The following is a 21,875-nucleotide window of genomic DNA, read 5'->3' on the forward strand; positions in this document are numbered from 1 at the left end:
TAAGAAAAATTATAGATGTAGGCATAGGCACTACCGATGAAGAGTTTAAAATTCCAGATAGTTACTGGGGTTGGCCAAAAACTGGGCATGTCCACAATTACATCAATTTAATCAAGTATTTTTGCCTCTATAAGTAATTCTCCTCCCTCTTTTCATAATCCAAAACATGTTTTAAGAATCAATAGAAAAAAATATGTTTTGGATTATGAAAACACTTGACGAAGATCTTGTAATTTCATTAATCCAGTATGTTGGCTGTTTTAAAGCATAGGTACAGTGCTACCAACTAAAAATTTACACATCTAGTATGTATAGGTTTATTATGGTACGATTAATTATTTTCCTATTCCTGTAGTGTAATCTTGAAGTAAGTTGAACCAGCCCAAGTAAGATAAATAATTACCTTTGTTTGCGTGGCTGACTTAACTAGTGTACTTTGGATTACTTGTATCCTGCATGTTTGGAACTATAATTTCACAGTTCTTTAGGCAGAACTGAAATGGGTTCTGTAGTGACTTACCATGGATCTTTATTGGTGCCAAAGGTCCCTGGATGCTTTAGATTTCTTCTGACATCTTTCACCGAGCCCTTCCAACACTGTAGCCAAACCTCACCTCAGAAAGGGAAAAGCCATGAAGAAAACAAAACTGAAACCAGCTTTGTGCTCAGTCAACTAGCTGCCATAAGTGGTCATTTAAATAATTAGAGGTGAATGAACTCTCCCGATCTGCATTGGGAACAGTCAGTTGGATTCAGGTAATCGTTTACAGGGCAATGTTAATGAGCTCACTGGCCTGATTCTACTTAGCCATTAAAAATAGCAGACCCTTCCTACCAACTCTCTCTAGCTCAAGACCTCCATGATATGAAGCATTAACAGAACACAACAGTGGGCTTGTGTACACTTACATTTTATAGCGCTCTAACTTGCTGGCTCAGGGGGGTGAAAAATCACCCCCCTGAGCGCAGCAAGTCAGAGTTCTTTAAAGTGCTAGTGTAAACAGGCTCCCAGCACTCGGAGCTAAGCCCCTCGTGGAGTCCCAGGAACGCTGGGAGAGCTCGCGCGCGACCACACTCTCACTTCAAGGCGCTGCCTTAGGAGCGCTCCCGCGAGAGCGCTTTGAAGTTTCCAGTGTCGCCCTGCCCAGTGTTCTTAATAGGAGAATCTCTTGTGATGGCTCAGTGTAAAGAGGAAGAAGTCTATCAAGATCCACTCAAAGCTGTGACATGTTTAAATTGCAAAAAGAAAAGGAGTACTTGTGGCACCTTAGAGACTAACCAGTTTATTTGAGCATGAGCTTTCGTGAGCTACAGCTCACTTCATCAGATGCATACTGTGGAAACTGCAGAAGACATTATATATACACAGAGACCATGAAACAATACCTCCTCCCATCCCACTCTCCTGCTGGTAATAGCTTATCTAAAGTGATCACTCTCCTTACAATGTATATGATGATCAAGTTGGGCCATTTCCAGCACAAATCCAGGTTTTCTCACCCTCCGCCGCCCACACACAAACTCACTCGCCTGCTGGTATTACCAGAGTGATCACTTTAGATAAGCTATTACCAGCAGGAGAGTGGGATGGGAGGAGGTATGGTTTCATGGTCTCTGCGTATATATAATGTCTTCTGCAGTTTCCACAGTATGCATCCGATGAAGTGAGCTGTAGCTCACGAAAGCTTATGCTCAAATAAATTGGTTAGTCTCTAAGGTGCCACAAGTACTCCTTTTCTTTTTGCGAATACAGACTAACACGGCTGTTACTCTGAAACATGTTTAAGTTGATTGGTCAAGTTGTCAGACTCAAGTTCTCAGAACTGACGCCTTCTTTGTTCATTTCAGCTGAGATTTACTCCTGGCCACAGGAAAACTGGGATCACAGGGAAGGGAGCAGGGTCTCCAGATGATTTTTTAGACTAGAAGATAAAGAGCTCTTTTAAAAGTGGCTCCAAATCTTTCCCCATTACATTAAGGGCAATGGTTAAATTCATAATATCAGCACGTAGAGCCCTCTCTAACCCTACTCCATGTTTCATCCAAGAGACTCTTCAAGAGTACAGACAGGAATTCCAAGCAGCTCAGATCCATTAAATTAACTCTGGCTTTCCTGTACAAGAGCCTGTGAAATACTATCTTCTGGTTTGGATCCCTATTCTGCAACCACCATAGCCTGCCAACAGTATGTGTCAGAGTTCTGGGATGTGCCTCCAGAAACAATCTATGCGTTCCCTTTTGATGTTAAACTATTTGGTTGCATCACCCAAAAAAGCACTTGAACAACTGAATAAAATCATCCCTAACCAGTCTCATCCAGGAACACAAAGTGACTTCAAATATTTTGTCACAATTGCAACTTCCAGTAGTATGAGAATTGCCAGTTGTTTCACTCTGCTAGGACCAGACAAGTCTTATGAAACACCAGTCAGAGAGGCAACGCTTGAATAAGTTGCTCTTCTGGACACAAGCCATGTCCGTTCATGAACTGGGGTCCCTCTTAGAGGAAGACAGAAGTATTTTACTTCAGGTAGGTTTCCTACAGAAGTCCAAGAGTCCCCCTATCTCAGGAACCCAAGAAGTGACAGTGTTAGACAGCATAGTGAACTTACGTTGCTTTTCTAATTCCAGAGTCAACTTTTCTAACTTAGGGCCTGATCGTGTGAGGTGCTGAGTATGACTCACTTAAGTCAGTGGGAGCTGAAGGGTGTTCAGCACCTCACAAGAAGCACTCAGTAACTCTCAAAAAGTATGATTTAAGGTTGTAGGCTCCACCATAGCTTCCAGTTTCATTCTGAAGCTGCATTGAAAACTTTGCCTGTCAAATGTACTCTAAAACAAGGAGTACTTTAGTGTTTAGGTTATATGTGTCTATTTAATGATACATTAACAGAATGCTTCTGTCAGGAATGTAGATGACACCATAGAGCTATGCTATACCTGTAAATTACAGGACCAAGCTCAAAATTACATGATTTTCCTCATAAAATAATCTGTGTAATTTTCCCCTTCCACTGAAATTATACCTCGCTACTAATAGCAAGAACTCAAGTAAACAAAGAGAGTGGACTGTCTCTCCTAACTTGCTCTTGCCAAAGGATTCCTGATTCAGTTGTGCTGTTATTGTATTATTATTCATGGTATAGATCTGAGTGAAAGCTATCCACTTCTGGGAATAAGACTAGGATTACCACCTGTCTTGTATATTTTACTTTTCTAGTTTTTTTTTTTAAAATATTAGTATCTTCAATTCTAGCTACTCAAAAGTGTTTTAAATCGTGGAGATTGTGCTTTTGCTGAGAGAAATGGGGAATCAAAGGCTTAATACACGTGTATTACTATGTGTAGTTACCTTTGAAAACAGCTGCCAGATAGAATGTGAAGTTCACAGTTTCCAGTTGTGTCACAGCCCCTAATGTTTGTAGAGTATTGGATGGATATAGTATGCGGGGGAGACAGAAATTAAAAAATGATCCGAGGAGTGGAGGCTAATACCTAGGGAGACTGAAAGCACTACAGTTTCACTAGGAAAAAGAACATTCAGGGGAGAACATGAGCAGTTTATAAATACATTCAAGTTAATGTAAATGATGACAGGGATTGATTCCATTTCAGAAGGTAGGACGTGAAACTAGAAACTGAGAAATTGAGGCTAAATAGTAATAACTTTTGTACGTTGAAATTGGATAATAGAACCGACTACCCAGAGTGAGGCACCATCACTGCATATAGTCAAAATGATGTGAGAAAAGCCAGGAACAGTAGAAAGCCTATATGCAAAGGGTCAGATTGTATGACCTGTGGTATTTTCTGTCCCCACTATCTGACACTATGAATTAGACGTAGCCTGTTCTGATTATTTAACAATAAACATACATGTGGACATCTTTGCATTTCCCATAGAGGTCTATTATTAGTACTGTAGTTTCAGAAGTATTTCCTTAAGGAGTGTGGTGTAAAATTTACTGAGGATCTGACAATTTTCAGTCCCTCTTCACTTTCAGCAAAAAGTGCTTTTTATTGTCCCCCCCCCAAGTTAATCTCAAGCTATCAAAACCAGTAAAACTGTTTAAATGGTCTGTAATAGTATTTTTGCTAGTGCACTGGGCTGAGAAGCATTTCAACAGTTGGATCAACTGAAAAATGTTTTTGCTAGGGTACTTCATCGTGTACCTGTTACAAAACAATTTATAACTGTCTCCAAGTGTACTGTGAGATGAAATAGGCTTTCTGAAATCAGAAGAGATTTTTCATCAATGTTTTTAATAGAAAGAGTTCATGTTCTTAACGTTTTGAATGAATGAGACCAGCTCCAGAGTTAGGTTTTGAGATAAGACATATATAGGAAGGAGATGTTTGCTAGTTGATAAACAATGCACATTTCACAACTTTGGGTGTTTTTTAAATCATGATGGAGTTCATGGAAAGGAGGTATTTTAAAATACTGCACTTACATGGTAGATAGATTTACCTGAAATAGCTGAACAATTTTTATGCTTCTAAATAAATACCAAAATGATCTATTCAATATTATGGACTAGTGGTGTGAAAAATCAATCTGAAACAAAAAGCTTGAGTTATTTGAGTTACGTACATTGATTAAAGCATCTTGAGCTTTCTTTTCTTTTCATTTCTTTTTATGGTATACATACAACCTTTGTGGGGGTTTTTCCACTTTGTATTTCAGGGGACAAGATTGGAGATTTTCAAGTTAAGTTTCAAGCAGGAGTTAATGTTCACAACCTGTTTATAACTGTGGAAGCTCATTTATAATAGAAGTGCTGAGGCTGTACAAACAATGCCACTTGAATGTACTGAAGTCTGATCAAATGTATTAGAGTATTCCCATTGTACAATATCAGACTGTACATTCAAGGATCCCTACAGTGCATACATTCAACCTCTGATAGTTTCTTTCTGTATGTGCTTATGTCGCATTGCCCTAAAATAAGGAATCCTGAAATTATTGTTATGGTTGACATTATTTGTTGATGTCTTGGTAGAATTTTTCTGCTAGAAACAAATTTTAGTTTGTCGTTTACAATATAAATAATTCAGCCACTTGTTTGTTTTTTTTCCTGTTGTAGGTATGTGTTCTTTTTGGATCCATGCAATGTAGACCTGGTACATCGGAAGATCAAATCCATTGCTCTGTGTGTAGCAGCTTGCCCAAGGAAAGAGCTAAAAACTTTGGCTGATGTTCAGAAATTTGCAGAAACTAATGGTATGAGGAAAGCACATCCGTTTTTTCCTCTGGAGCCAAATACGTTTGTTTAGTATTCATAGATATAGGAAAGATAAAGGTGTCTTAGACTTAGCAGAACTAAAACTGAATTGACAAAACATGATAGGAAATACCAAGGGGAATAATTTCTAGTATTCTTATAAAACTAAAACTAACAGTAGCCATTTCTTCTTGCCCTGTTATCTACATGAAGGTCCTTTTTAAAGTTCATTTTCTAAAAGAAGGAAAAAAGGCAAGACCTAACAGGAACTTGACCAAAGGGGTTTTACATTGTATGGACCTCTGGCCCTGCATTCTGGAAGCTGCTGCAAGCTACTGCTCCAGGTAGCCTTCCTACGCTGCTGAGTCTTCCTTGCAAGTATTGGATTGGTGAGATCAGTACCGCTATTGAACTGCACTGGAGCATAGTGTCTGCCAATGAGTGGGTAATAATCCTGTTTTCATTCAGTACTGCAGTGCAATTCCCTGTTTTTCAACATTCTTATTGTATTTTGTGTAAGGTAAGCATAAGAGAAACTATACTGTTGAATGAAACTGACTCAATTCCCTCCTCTCTCCCCTTCCCCCTCCCCCCCCCCCCTCAGAACTGTGCTGCTTTGTTATCCATGGTGATATAGAATCATAGAATCATAGAATATCAGGGTTGGAAGGGACCTCAGGAGGTCATTTAGTCCAACCCCCTGCTCAAAGCAGGACCAATCCCCAACTAAATCATCCCAGCCAGGGCTTTGGCAAGCCTGACCTTAAAAACTTCTAAGGAAGGAGATTCCACCACCTCCCTAGGCAACGCATTCCAGTATTTCACCACCCTCCTAATGAAAAAGTTTTTCCTAATATCCAACCTAAACCTCCCCCACTGCAACTTGAGACCATTACTCCTTGTCCTGTCCTCTTCCACCACTGAGAATAGTCTAGAACCATCCTCTCTGGAACCCCCTTTCAGGTAGTTGAAAGCAGCTATCAAATCCCCCCTCATTCTTCTCTTCTGCAGACTAAACAATCCCAGTTCCCTCAGCCTCTCCTCATAAGTCATGTGTTCCAGACCCCTAATCATTTTTGTTGCCCTTCGCTGGACTCTTTCCAATTTATCCACATCCTTCTTGTAGTGTAGGGCCCAAAACTGGACACAGTACTCCAGATGAGGCCTCACCAATGTCGAATAGAGGGGGACGATCACATCCCTCGATCTGCTCGCTATGCCCCTACTTATACATCCCAAAATGCCATTGGCCTTCTTGGCAACAAGGGCACACTGCTGACTCATATCCAGCTTCTCGTCCACTGTCACCCCTAGGTCCTTGTCCGCGGAACTGCTGCCTCGCCATTCGGTCCCTAGTCGGTAGCTGTGCATTGGGTTCTTCCATCCTAAGTGCAGGACCCTGCACTTATCCTTATTGAACCTCATCAGATTTCTTTTGGCCCAATCCTCTAATTTGTCTAGGTCCCTCTGTATCCTATCCCTGTCCTCCAGCGTATCTACCACTCCTCCCAGTTTAGTATCATCCGTAAATTTTCTGAGAGTGCAATCCACACCATCCTCCAGATCATTTATGAAGATATTGAACAAAACCGGCCCCAGGACCGACCCCTGGGGCACTCCACTTGACACTGGCTGCCAACTAGACATGGAGCCATTGATCACTACCCGTTGAGCCCGACAATCTAGCCAACTTTCTACCCTCCTTATAGTGCATTCATCCAGCCCATACTTCTTTAACTTGCTGACAAGAATACTGTGGGAGACCACCAATATCACCACCTTAAGGCATTCTGGAATAATTATAACAGAGTTAAGCAGCAGTGTTAGAAAAGCCCTCTGATAAGTGACCAACTTTGGGACTTTAAAAGGTGAGGAAGCCAAATGTAAATATTTGGCAAAAATCCCTTCTCGTTGTTCTGTTATTCAGCTGTCATTACTATGGTTAGTGGTTTTTTCCCCTTAAACCTTGGCACTTGATCTTTTTGCATCTCATGGCAGAACACTTCTGCTCATTAGCTAATAGTGACAGTGTTACTGTTTTGAGCACAAAGCAGAGAATTGTTTGCCTGGAGCCCCTTTTGGTGAAGGCCTGGAGGTGCTGACTTCCATTAACTCTTCAATTTCAAGTATCTGAGGGTGGCTTTATTTTATCGTATTAATTTTGGCTACCTCTCATTTTTGATGTACAGTGGCCTTCTAGTGCAACTAAAGTGAAGGATTCAGTAGGAGAAATTTCTTCATCAGAGCCTCTTGAAATATTTAAACGTGGCCACTTAAGCCTAGTGTCTTTCTCTTGTCTGTGCGTGACTGGTGTTGTTTTTCTGTGTAAGTCTAACTTGTGCTGGGAAATCAAAATTCCTTTATTATCCTGTGATAACTACAGTATATTCGGCATGACTGTCTTTGTTGAACTGAACCAAAGGCTACACGATTTGCTAAAATGTACTGCATCTTGTGCTAAAGGTGATCCAGGCTAACCAAAACTCCTTGGCACTTGCTGTATAAAAAACAAATGCTTGTGAAACGTTTTAAAATTGGCATTAAACGGAATTGCCTTGGTTCTTGTAAACTTAGGCCAGGGTATCTGAAGTCTAGCACTTATTGCAGGGAAGTGTCAGCCAAAAGTACTCAAGGGCTTTGATCCCTGTTTTCTAATGCATATTCGCTCAGTGTGACCTTGGGCCAGTCATTTAGGTTTGAGGTAAACTATTTTGAAGTTTCAGAGTAGCAGCCGTGTTAGTCTGTATCTGCAAAAAGAACAGGAGTACCTGTGGCACCTTAGAGACTAACAAATTTATTTGAGCATAAACTTTCGTGGGCTACAGCCCACTTCATCAGATGCATGCAGTGGAAAATACAGTAGGACAATTTTATATACACAGACAACATGAAACAATGGGTGTTACCATACACACTATAATGAGAGTGATCAGTTAAGGTGAGCTATTACCACAGGAGAGAAAAAAAACCTTTTGTAGTGATAATCAAGATGGGCCATTTCCAGCAGTTGACAAGAACGTGTGAGGAACAGTAGGGGGGAAAATAAACAAGGGGAAATCGTTTTACTTCGTGTAATGACACATCGACTCCCAGTCTTTATTCAAGACTAATTTAATGGTGTCCAGTTTGCAAATTAATTCCAATTCAGCAGTCTCTCGTTGGAGTCTGTTTTTGAAGTTTTTTTGTTGTAATATTGCGACTTTTAGGTCTGTAATCGAGTGACCAGAGAGATTGAAGTGTTCTCTGACTGGTTTTTGAATGTTATAATTCTTGATGTCTGATCTGTGTCCATTTATTCTTTTATGTAGAGACTGTCCGGTTTGGCCAATGTACATGGTAGAGGGGCGTTGTGAAGTTATTTTGAACTTCTGTATTATTAACATTCTAACTGAAGTAGATGCTGAATCGAAACTGAGCTTTCATGTTGTAAATAAATTAGCACCCACAAAAAAAATGTAACCAGAGTACAAGATCACTGATGAACACTATGCAAGATGGTGAGAATACAGTTATGAAATCTTGTCATCCCCTGCTGGTACTTCTGTTTAAATTATATCAACTGTTTAGGATCCAAAGCTTGATTCAGTTAAACTTGTTACTTGCGGGAAATTTACTGCCTGCATTCTAAATGTTATGATAGTGCTGGTTACAGCTCCATAGTTAAGGTTGAGTTGAGTCTGGGTTAAAGCAGATTCAACCTTTTTCTTAAGTATGAAGAATAGTGTGTCCATGCCAAAATTATGGCATCCACCGAATTCAGGATATTTCTGAGAATTTGAAAGTAAATCCATTAACTAACCTAGATTGAAATTAATCCGGAATGGGGCCTTTAAGAAATTGTGTTTCTTTGGTGTCAGACCTTGTAATGTCTCAGATGATCTTCATAATGGAATCACACATTCTTCAAACTTTCTGCATTTTTTGAACTCCATTGAAATCTTGTGCACAGGCTACATCTGAATAACTGGATTGTAATTAAGCTAAATTAATGACTGTTGTATTTAGTTAGGGTTGTATAATATTCCCAGAAAAGAATTAGATTAAGGTGGAGGAACGTTGGAAATACGTATATGTACGTTAAGATAAAAAACATTACAGGGATATCGTAACTATCCCCAAACCAACTCTCAATTTCTTGGATTTATAACTTTTCAGATTAAATTGAAAATCCAAACACACTAATGTGTGAAAATGCACAGTTAAAGGACCCAAACAACCTGAACTCTGCCCTGTAGTGACTCCATGCAGTAATCGTACAGTTACCAGGGATGAACATAGTGCTTGTTGGCCAGATTGAATTAAAATAATTTTTTAAGACAATTAGATTTTTTTCATTTTCTTCCTCATCATGTCCCATAGTGTGTATTTAACCCTGGTCACCAAAAAGTGCCTTTATATATGCATGTACTATGAAATCTCGGGTCAAAATTTCTGAAAGTAGGAACCTAAAATTAGCCACATGCATCTAAACAAGTGGTCTGATTTGTCAAAAGTGCTGAATGTGTGGCATCTAGCATTAACCTTGGTGGGAACTGCTGGCTGTTCAGCACTTAAAATTAGGCCACTAATGACTAAATGTGGATTTAAGAGCCTAGAATTAGGCTTCTATTTTTAAACATCTTGGCCTGGATCTCACTTGCAGAGGTCTGTAGCCAGGCCAATCCAGCAGAGGTCCAGGTGGATGCTACTCCTGGGGCAGTTACTGAAGTAAAAGACTAAAGGAGAAAAGTCTGCTGTAGGGGCTGACCCGAATGAAAATATTAAAGAAAATCAAGCTGATTAGGTCACATTCAGGCATCTTTCTGAGTTGAGGCTGAGGGTATTGCAGATTTGAGCACAAGCCAAGAGCCACCACACACTGTTTATATTACACCAGTAGGTTGAAAATTGAACTGAAATGGAAAGAGACACTGAATTAGTCGTCTTATCAGAGTTGGGTTCAGAAGGCCTAATCTGCTGACTTCGTAGAGATTTCTTTGGGATGGGTCTGAAAGTAAAATGCACACAGCTATTGTGAAGAAATTGGAAGCAGCTGTAGATAGGGGAAACTATTGCCTCAGTGGTCTCTGGTCTGAGCTATAATGGCTTCTTCTTCTGTACACGTAATAATCAAAGCACTGCTTTGAAGCACATCACTGGTACCTGCCCTAAAAACAGATGTGTTGGAGATAATGTGGAGTGAACTGTACATTTTTTCCATATTTTGTGGAAATGCGCAAAGGTTAGAAAATGTTGGTTTTCACTCCTGAGAACCGTTAAGAAAATCATAGCCAAGGAATAATTATTACTGAAGCTCCTGGTTGTGCTGTTAGGTTTCCTAGTTAAAGGCATGTTGCCAAGGAGAAACTGATTTTACACCTCTTGGTTTCTGCCAGACCTCATATAGCCTAAAGCCATTATTTGAATATAAGTACAATTTTGAATGGCTGTAACAGATACAACTGATGTTTTGGTTTGATTATTTATGGTTGAGTAGTACTGCACGGAGGTCTTGGGGGCACTCCTCCACAGTAGCCTAGAACTGTCTGCATCTGTCAGCACTGTCTGGTACACTTATACTGAAAACAGAAACAAGTCTTTAAAAAAAATCACAAAACATGTTTGTATTCTGCTCCTGGGAATGGGAGTATAACCAATGAACCTCTCTCCCCGGATTGTGCTTGCATCAATGACTCTGTATTGCAAAGAAAGTAAGCTAAAAAGCCACACTCATTTTTAAGCTCCATTAGAAATCTGTGGGAGGAGAGAGAATTGCTGTGTACCAGGGGGCAAGGAAATCAGTAATATTTTCTTTCAAGCTTCTATCTACTGATAAAGAATGGAGAGCAGAAAAGACAAAAGGTCTTGGGCAGCATTCTGCCTTTTTTTAAATAAAGGATTGCAGCTGAATATAAAAATACATCTTTAAGGCTTCTCTGACTCACTGTAGGATAGATAAATATTTCTTAATCTCATTTTTGAATCCAGTTAGTTGCTGTGGCAACCATGATTGGATATCTCCGCTATTCCTCCTTTGCAGTCTTATAGATATTATTTATATACCTTTTATGAAGATGTAAATAATGTCTCGTTCCTTAGAACTCTCTTGTAGGCTCTAGAGAATACTCCCTTCTTTATTTGAATCCCAGAACTATTTAATAGAGAGCTTTAATTTCTCCCTTCCTCTGATGCTTCCTCTTTACTGGCGCCTACTATGTTCCTATGAGACAATTAGGAGTTCAAGAAACTCTGAATATTCAACTGCGCCTATTCTCCCTCCCTTTAAAAGTGTATTTAATGTTTCTGAAAGATGCCAAGTGGCAGTGCTGGAGAATGAAGTCCACTGTATCAGTAGAGCATAGTAAGCAGTACAGTCTGTCTTATTCCACCTTGTCTGTGGCTTCAATCACTACCAGCTGGAACCAGCTGTAGTGAGAAGATAGTTCAGTGGCCGTGGCTATTTGATGGTTAGCCTCTTTAATGTTGCCAGTAAAGAGTATCATTTATGATAGTGAGGTCTGTGATGTTCTCATGTGTGCACCACCTCCACTCCTCATTAGCCTTAAATGTTCATGCGCAGGGATATGGATATGGACAGGGATATGCCCTGCAGATATGAGTTTATGTGCAAGGGGTTCAGCCCACACTGGCTGTGCTCACTAGATCTGCTGTCATCCGCTTTCGCTGTGAGATCTAGGCCATTGACGGCAGGGTGCTCTGCAGACAAAGGGAAGGGGACATGGTTTGGGCCTTTAGATATGAGAACGTGGGGTTGGGCCTTCTGTTAATACAAATATCTTATAGATCATTGCTAAAAATGAGTAACAGAGGGAAACAAAATTATTAGACTTCTAGGCTTGCTCGGATAACTACATCATAAATCAGCAAATGATTCTCCTTACTCCCTTCCCCGACCCTCATGTGCTGACTTTGGCATCCTTTAAAAGGTTCATGATATCTGAACTGAAAAAATGTTTCTCCTTTTATTTACAAGGTGTGCTGGGCATGTTGATGGCTCCTTTTCCTACTGCTAGCCCTCTTTGGCATGTCTATGACTGTTCATGCTCACGTTTAATTCAGAATTTTTATATTTCAGTACAGATGTTCAGATTAGATAGCTTTGCACTATTACAGAACCTTTCATCCAGAGAGCTCCAAGTGCATTACAAATAAGTTTTGCAACACCTCTGTGAGGTAGGCAGGTGTATTATAGCCACTTTTCAGATAGGTAAGCTGAGGCATAGTGCTTCACCTTTACTCCTGGGGCAATTTTGCGCCTCTAGAAATGCGAAGAATTTATGTTCCCCGCAGATTTCTTTGCTTGCCTGCAGAAAAATGACTTTCTGACAGGAAAGCAAAGGGAAGCCACAAGAGCGGTCATGCAACCCTTCCCAGTAGTATGTTTCAGGTACCCAGGGCAGCCACCAAAGAGGTAAACAACTGGGGGCAAGACTGGGGAAGACCCGGCTAGTGGCTCCTACCCTGAGCTGGGCTCAGCTGCTAGTCCCGGCTGGGCTGGGGAGGACAGGACTTCCTTTTTCCTGCACAGCATTCAAGGCCGAGTCAGACCCACTGCCAGATTTCTCCCCCAGCTGCAGGAAGCTCTGCAAGCTCCCTCTTCCCCCCCGTCCCTGTGCACCCAGACCCCCTTATACCCAGATCCTCCCACCGAGCCTCACCCCCCCCGATGAGCTCCAGTCCCCCAGCATCTGGACCCGCCCCCCGAGATCCCCACACCAGACCCCCTGCAAAGCTCTGTCCCCCTCCACAGTCGGACCCCTCCCCCTGCTGAGCCCCAACCACCTTCACGTGGACCCCCCTGCAGAGTCCCATTACTCTTGCACCTAGAACCCCCCAACAAGCCCCTGTGCATCCAGATCTCCCTACTCCTGCACTTGGATCCCCCACTGAGCTGCCCGCACCCAGATTGCCCCACACAGAACCCTCTCAACCCCCACCTGGATCCCCCCACGCTAAGCCCCTCCATGCTTGGATCCTGCCTTGCTGAGCCAGGGTGTTTCTAGGCCAGGCCCGGTCCTTCCACTATGTCAGGGTTTGGTACAGCCTCACCGCTAAGTACGTGTCCCAGAGGGAGCTTCACAGCTATCTCCCACCTCTGTGCAGCCAGTGGCCTGTGCTCCCCAATTCCATGCTAGAGCATCCACATTTATTTGACAAATAAAATTTGCAGAATTTTAAAATATTGTATGCAGAATTTTTTATTTTTTGGCGCAGAATACCCTCCGGAGTATTTATCTAAATGGCAGAACTGGAACAAGAACTCCTGATTCTTGATTGCCTCTTTCAGCCACCTGTCTTTCTTTAATGATCTGCTAAATACAGAGATGTTCATCTCTTCCTGAAAAATCTAAACCATACAATTGAGGCTCTTGAGACTGCATGGGATACTTTGCACTGGTACTCCCAGGCTGTGCCCCTTCTCTGTACAAATAGAGGACTCCTTTCTGCAGGGGTAGCAAATGGGAGGAAATGCTACTGTGTGGTGCAGCACCATTAAGCCCAGTTGATGCTGGCTCAGCAGTTTTTAAAACTGTGCTTACACATGGTTTGAACTTGATTGTAGCCAACCTGGTCTCCAATACGGTTTAACTGGCCAGCACGTGGAGAGGGATTCAGCTTTGTTAGAGCTGCTGAGCATCCATAGAGTTTGACAATATAAACACGAGAGCACTTCTCCGTACAGATCTTTAGCTAACTCACTCTTTAACCTCAATAGTTGGTCCTCTCTTTACTCCCTGTAAAGCACATGAATTGTAGTTTAAAAAGAAAACTGAATAATTTCTTTTCATCGTGGATAGGTTTGGCAGAATTTGATTTTTATTTTTGTATAATTTTGATGGATAATATCTGTTTGTATTTAAGCAGTTTTTTCCCCAGTGTTTAGCAATTTTAACTTTTCACAGTTGTGGGGAAACTAGGGGAAGGAGCGGCTCAGACTATAATTAGTTACTGACAGTAGGCGATTCAAAAAGTTAAAACTTTCTAACCATTAAACTCAAATAATCACCATCACGTCAACATATACAAAGTAAATATTCTTAAATCAAGCTGAGTTGTCAGGCAGCATTTTCTCACTTTGCCCATCTGTAAGTTTGGCCTGCTATCGATGGAAATATTTTTTTCAATTTGTGGGTGTACAGTGAAATTTATGTTTACCAATAAAAATCTGTTCCTTTGATGCCTAATCATGGATGTTGTCTCTATGCAATTTTGATGCATTAAGAAACAGTTGGGGGTGGGGGAGACTTATTTCAAGGAGTCTAGTGATTTATGTCCTCCTTCCTTTAAAAATGGACTATGAATTTAGCCTTTCTCTCTTGCATGATCAAAGGTGGTAGGAAGATGACCCAACCATGGAGAAAAGGGCCCATCTAATGCAGCGTACGGTGGGCTTGATTCAACGTTCTATTACAAAACATTTTCTCTAGTCTTTTGTAACTCTGAAGTCAATGGAGTTTTAGTGGTGGGAAAGTAATGTAATGGAGTGGAGAATCAGGACTATTATCCATTTCATAAAAAGAAAAGGAGGACTTGTGGCACGTTAAAGACTTTAAGTCCTCCTTTTCTTTTTGCGGATACAGACTAACACGGCTGCTACTCTGAAACCTGTCCATTTTAAGATGATTTGCTGGACAGGAACAGGAATATTAGATTTTTGATCTTGTAACATTTTTTTTCTTTCAACAGGATCAAATTTATGTAGCTATGAACTACAGTCATCTGAGTACACTACTGATCCACAGGCCTCTAAGCTTTGTCCTAAGCTCCCTGTTCCAGAGAGGTAAGTTTTAATGGCTTCTTGTCTAATTGTTCATTTGTTTGAAAAAGATTTCACAAAAACCTCACAAACCACAGTTTAGGTCTCTCTGTAACATACCTGTGTTTGTTTTTAGCATGTTAACTCTGTTGGTACAAAGCTCATCTTTAAAGAGACTCTGTCAACATAACACTAAAAAAAAAAAAAAAACCCACAACCTACTGTGTTACTAGTGCTATTAAAACTGGAATATTCAAACTACTATTTGATGTTCTATACTCAGTGTTGTGCAATGTGCTGCAATGTGTTTGCCACGCTGAGGGCTGGCTGCATTTTAGCGGTGCTGTTTGTACACAGCGTTATGAAGGGCTTCGAAATGAAAGGTGATATATGCACATAAAATATTACGTTTATCATTTATGGTGTTTGCTTCTTGCACTTTACTCAGCCAATTAAACTGGGTGGGTCTGTTTCATTTGCTGGTTCTCTGTTGTGTCTAAGTTTCCAGCACTGGGATGCTTAAACGGCAGAAAGAAGAGAAAAAGCCCAAATACCTGAAGGCACTCCTGTTCACGTATTACTACGTTTGCTCTAGTTTTAATGCTTAAAATTTCAACCAAGAGCTGCCTTGGCTGTTTTTGGTAAAGTACACGGTAGCGATTGTAACAAAGAGGATGCTGCTGGCATTGGGAGCCCAGCTGTGTGTTTGAAGATTAGAGTGCTGCCCAGAAGTAAAAGGGCAGTCAGCACTTCAGCTATACAGCAAATTTTGAGTTGTTCAGCAGTGCGATTATTTTAGGGCTCAGTCCTGCAAACACTTCTGTGAGTAGTCCCGCTGTCTTTAACAAGATTTCTACAGGGGTGTTTGTGGCTTTGGTCTTCTGTGTTTTAGCTGAAATTGAAGGGGCTTGACAATGCAAACAGTTGCGACCAGTCATAGGTCTTACTTCTTAAAGAACCTCAGTCTGATTATATCTGTTCACGGTCAGGCCATACATTCTCTGCATGGACATGAGTGTTTGTAAAGGAAAAACAGAGAAAAGTTCTGGAGAGGATATGTTGTATCCATTTTAGGACCTGTTGTTTTAAATGTCTTTTGTTGACCTCCATAACTTACCCAAGTTTTTAAATTGACTACGATAAGCAGCAACTCAAATGCTGACAATAACATACTTTTTCTGAATCTTTATTTGTGTTTTTTTTTTACTGCAGATCTGTAGCCTATGCAACAGACCTAGGCATAGATGCTGCACTACCTAACTAAAATAAATACAAATTCCAGTGTTGTTTTGCATACTCAAATGGCTTGTCAGTTTTAATTTTTGCCAGAATTGTATGTACTTTTCTTCCTAAACATTCCCATGTCATTCAATTGGATTGAATTTTGCTTAATAAGCAAGCACGCAGGTAGAATGGAGTGTCATATCATTTTATAATACAGTGCAAATTCCTGGCAAAAATGCTTTTTAAAATAGTCAGAAGGAGCTGTTATGTCAGTGGAGGGTTTCTCCATTTTATTCTACAGTTATAAGTTAAAATAAAAATAAAAACATTCATTAAATTTTAAAGTTTCCCAAAGTTTGACTTAACCCCCCCCCCCAAAAATGAAAGGAAATGCCCAATAGTTTGCCTTTAACTCACATTATTGTGTTCTAGATAAGGTGCCACAAGTACTCCTTTTCTTTGTGCTCGTGCAGTTATTGGAGAGAACAAGCACATTGTGAAGAAGAAATGAAACGGTCAGAAGGATGGAAAAATAAAATAAACTTCAGGAAGAAGGGTGTTGAGGAGGAAAACTCCCTGTTGTTCCCTTCCTGGAAGCAGCTCGTCAGCTGGTGTAAATTATATCATTCTATTGAAGTCAATGGAATAGCTCCGTTAAAGTCAGTGGAGCTATGGCAACTTACGTCAGCTGAGAACTGTCCCCTGCAGTTTCCCAGTTGATCGTTTTGGAGGTAAAGTGTTCCTCATGCCCTGCAGAGGAACCCAGAGATCTTGGGGGACTCTGACATTTCAACTTTGGAACTCTGTCCTTACTCGTTTTGGCTTCCTCACAGCACTGCCAGAGATAACCACGCCCTCCAGTAGTGCCTCCTGGAACTCTTTCCTGTGCTAGAGAGCAGTTTCACTGCATGAAGGTGGTTTTGGAGCAGGGCCTCTAGCCAGTTTCCCCTTCCTTCCTGCCTCTACCTGTTCCAGCTCTGCACGGCCCTGCAGAGGAGCTTCCATTGAGTTTGGAGAGAAAAGGAGAGCATATCACAGCATCAGAACGCTCCATTCTGTTGGCTTAGTCTCCTCTACATGAGTTGGTATATATCAGTTATGGGGACTCTAAATATCTCACATCCACCCCTGTTTTGAGGCCCACCTAATAGAGAACTACTCTGTTCTTAACTCTGCATTCATTTCCTCGTCTGTATCCAATTAAACTGGACTCTTAATATAATTTCAATGCAACTGTCATATTTGTGCTTTTTTTATTTATTTCTCATCCCCTACTAGGCAGATTCTGCCGATGTTGATCATGATGATTAAGCAGCAGATTATTCTTAGAAGCTTATAATTTCATTTAAGTATGTAATGTCTCAAGGTATAAGCAAGGGGCCTTATCAATAGCAGAGGTCACTATGACTAGATTTATTATTTCATTTTTTGTTAAACAAGGCACATCACATGCTCATTGAGTCAGAACCACTGAAATGGAAACAGGTCTCGTGCTGCATTCTCAAGAGTCTCATTTATTCAAAAAAAGGTTGTAACAACCACTGACCTTATTTTTTATTAATTATAACAGTTTCTATTTAACTATTACACATAAAAACAGGTAACTTAATATGTACAGTATAATTGCTACAAGCAAGAGGGATATGAGGAGATTAATACAGGAATGCTGTGTGATAAAGATAAAGAGTATATATTTCTCCTCCAGGACATATTGCTTCTAATGGCTTTTTTCAGAATGTCTGTTTTCTTGTCAAGATGTAAAAAATTGATTTTTTTTTTTTGAATGTTTCAGAATAAAAACTGAGCTTTGTCAGAATGATAGCTCTAATTTTCGGTATAAGCCTGTGAAACGTTGTAAGCTTTCTTAAAATTGGATCACGTGCACGAATTAAAAGTTAAATGCAAAGCCCTCTAATTTCAAGTTTTTCAAATTTCATTGCATACATTCTGTGGAGACCTGCGAGATGCTAACACATTCCAAAACTGGCTCCATCTTATAAAAAAGCTGAGGGAATATATAGGCTGCTCTCTAAATGGGAAGGCCATTACTATGGGTTTAATTTGATTTTTAACAGCTCTGACTAAATGTGTAACTGTTCTGCTTAACTGCTGGCTTTACCACTCACTGAAAGCAGGGTATCAGCATAAGCATCTGCAAACGCATTTACTTAGTCAGCACAGTTGACTTAAAACCTTAAAAAATAACATTTCTTTTTATTTAGAAATGTCTGTCAGTTTCACAAAAGCATGGGAATCTGTTAATTATCTAGTTATGAGGGTGACCATAAACTCCTCCCAATTCTGAACTGAATAATTAGACAATTGCTTTTTTAGTATATTATCTCCCTCGTCTCCTCCACCTCCCCAAAATAATAATGCATAGAGGGGATATTCTTAAAGTAGATGAGTCTAACCCTTCACATTAGAAGTGAGGGTTAAAATTTTGGTAAGACTCACAATTTAAAAAGAGGTATCTGATACAGGAAACCTCAGGCTTCAAAATCACTACTAAAATAGGAGAATCCCAAAGGGATAGTGTGCACTGGTGCTTCATTATACTGAAATCTTGCAAATAAGTCAGTACGAACTGATGGAGAGGAAGGAAAGAATCTGGAGGTTAAAAGAAAATTCTTCAATTTAATGTAAAAATATATTTTATTCATTGGATTCAATTACAAGCAAGAGAATATTGCTAATAAAATGGAAAAGAATAATTAAAAAATAAAATAGACAACCTTGATAGTCTGATCTAGTTTAGGGTACAAGAAGATGCAACTCCCCAGTGGGCAACATTGGGAAAATAATGTCTCACGTTTGTGCTCTCCTGTATTATCTGCTGGTGAACTGCATCCCAATGTCTGTTTACTGGGGTGAGAAGTACACCGAACCCTCGCGAGAACGCAGGATTTAGGATCCATGTGCGGTACCGCATTAACGTGGGGACCACGTTAAAATGAACTGCAATTAAAATAATTACATTTGGGATCCATGGCCGTGACCGCGTTCTGTGCGAATTCGCGCTATACAGACGTGCGTTCTATTGAGGGTCCGGTGTGTAATGCAAAATGTCAGTACCCCTTGAGAAGGACTCTTAATACCATTCAGGGTAAAATGAATAATTAAACAATTACAGGCCTCTTTGTTGCATTTTTTATAAAACATTTAAAGACTTATTTAGCTGAGGTAATGTAAGTAATTACTGTAATTTTCCTATCCTATGACCAGAATAAACATAAGAAAGGGAACGAATAAGATATCTTTAACATGGCTGCTTGGCAACAGTTGTAAATGGTGACATGTTTTAGACTAATGTATATTTTTGCAACTATAGTACAATCATTTTTAGATGACTTTTTTGCTACAAAAGTGGGTCAGTATTCCATTTTGAAGTCAGTGAAGGGCATTGTTTGAGCTGGTGTACCACATGACACTTGAATGACAGATGTTTAAGCTGAAATAAGAAAACACTCTTTTGAGAGGCGGAGGGTAATATCCTATTGGAATATGCATGCTGCCTTCTTTACAGAAATACTTGTAAAAATTGCATCACTCCTCATTGTGACCATTGTCATTCTAGCAGCACCTCTGCATTAAACTCACAGCTCCTTGTTATGGTGTTATGAGGGTGGAGAGTATTGCATCAATTCACCTTTCATTTGTGTGTTGATGTGGCATTTATATTAAGTAGGAGTAATTTTTTTTCTGATTTTTTTTTTCTTGTGTCACCAGTGCACCTATTCCATTCTTCCATCGCTGTGCTCCTGTGAACATTTCCTGCTATGCCAAGTTTGCAGAGGCCCTGATCACCTTTGTCAGTGACAGTAGTGTCTTACACAGGCTGATTAGTGGAGTTATGACCAGCAAAGAGATTATAATGGGACTTTGCTTGTTATCACTAGGTAATTGTTTTTCTCATTATTAGCTGTTTCATAGTACTGCGATAGGAGACTTTTAACATCCTCTAGCCACAACATGAACATAAAACATATACAGTAATAAGCCCTCAGGAAACTGTTCAAATGCTTTTTACTCAGTAGCCAAATAACTGTTTCAAAAGAAATATACATGCACATTCAGTTTTTATTTAAGATGGGGGAAAGGGGTTGGACATTCTTCAGTGCTCTTGCCACAGCTGTTTAAGTCAAGGAGAGGCAGCTGAACTTTCTAATGCTCATTTGGCCCTTTCACTCACAGTTTTGCCCACTCCCTGCACCTCCTTCTAAAAATGAGAGCAATGCATGGCATTATGCTCTCAGAAACCTGGGACTTAGGCTTCTTTTTGTGTGTATGGCTTAGCTATTTGGGCTGGGATTTTCAAAGGAGCGAAAGGAAGCAATTGTGTTTGGCTCCTTTGAACCTCCTAACCTTGGTTTCTATGAATGTAAATGTTGCAAGTGTGTTATTAAAAGCTGGGAAATTCCCAATTCTGGGCCTTAGGTTTCTTGTCGATCACTGATATCACACCAAAGTGAAGTGATTGTTTGTTTTAAACAGACTCTATAAATGAGGGTAAATTTGGATGCACACAATTTTATTACATTTCTGATCAGCTGACTTCATTGGATTCTTAGTGTGAGGCCCTTAACCTCTTAAAAAAGCCAACCCTTGCTGTTACAGCCATCTGTCAAGAGTGTGTGGTTAAAGAAAAAGAAATGACGACTGACTGTAGGGTGCCACAGAGTCTATAGCAGCAAGATTCTGCTATAGCCGATCTGTCTCTGTAGTAGAGAGAGAGAGAGATCTTGACTGAAAAAAAATAAAACGCAAAATCACTTCTTGGAACCAGCTGCAAAGAAACCCACAGAACTATTTCTTCCATTGCACTCCGTGGTAATAATAGTGGACCTGTAATAATTTGATCTAACGGTAAAAAGAAAATTAAGAATTTGCAATCTTGTAGCTCTATTAGTAGGGCCCTACCAAATTTATGGTCCATTTTGGTCAATTTCACGGTCATAGGATTTTAAAAATTGTAAATTTCATGATTTCAGCTGTTTAAATCTGAAATTTCACAGTCTTGTAGTTGTAGGGGTCCTGACCCAAAAAGGAGTTGGGGGGGGGGGTCGCAATGTTATTGTAAAGATTTTTTTTTGTTTTTGGTTTTTTTGCGGTACTGCTAACCCTACTTCTGCGCTGCTGCTGGCAGCGATGCTGCCTTCAGAGCTGGGCAGCTGGAGAGCGGCGGCTGCTCAGGAGCCCAGTTCTGAAGGCAGAGCCGCCACCAGCAGCAGCGCAGAAATCAGGATGGCCTGGTAGGGTATTGCCACCCTTCTGCGCTGCTGCCTGCAGAGCTGGGCGCTCAGTCAGCAGCCGCCGCTCTCCAGCCGCCCAGCTCTGGGTAGCTGCACAGAAGTAAGGGTGGCAATACCACAGCCCCCCTAAAATAGCCTTGTGACCTCCCTCCCGCAACTTCCTTTTGGGTCAAAACCCCCAATTTAAGAAACACTGGTCTCCCCTATAAAATCTGTATAGTATAAGATAAAAGCACACACAAGACCAGATTTCACAGTCTATGGCACGTTTCTCATGGCCGTGAATTTGAAAGGGCCCTATCTATTAGCAACACTATATTTGGATTAGTGCCAAATTTTACTTTATATAAAATTTTTCAATAAATAATGTAAAATTAATTTAGTCCTTTAGGTTAAAGGAGGATAAAAAATGTGATT

The 21,875-nt window shown here is 40.4% G+C and overlaps 1 protein-coding gene across 2 annotated transcripts in view; it reads left to right on the forward strand.

Moving 5' to 3' along the window:
- SLC44A1 (solute carrier family 44 member 1) overlaps window positions 1-21,875 on the forward strand; it is an 87,472-nt gene that overhangs the window by 39,994 nt on the left and 25,603 nt on the right. For both annotated transcript variants that reach the window (XM_048849897.2, XM_048849898.2), the window contains exons 4-6: window positions 5,088-5,224; window positions 14,913-15,006; window positions 19,936-20,105. In XM_048849897.2, the coding sequence (XP_048705854.1) occupies window positions 5,088-5,224; window positions 14,913-15,006; window positions 19,936-20,105 (401 nt within the window). The remainder of the gene's footprint in view (window positions 1-5,087; window positions 5,225-14,912; window positions 15,007-19,935; window positions 20,106-21,875) is intronic.

Source organism: Caretta caretta, chromosome 5 (genome assembly GCF_965140235.1).
Source record: "Caretta caretta isolate rCarCar2 chromosome 5, rCarCar1.hap1, whole genome shotgun sequence".
Classification (NCBI taxonomy): domain Eukaryota; kingdom Metazoa; phylum Chordata; order Testudines; family Cheloniidae; genus Caretta; species Caretta caretta.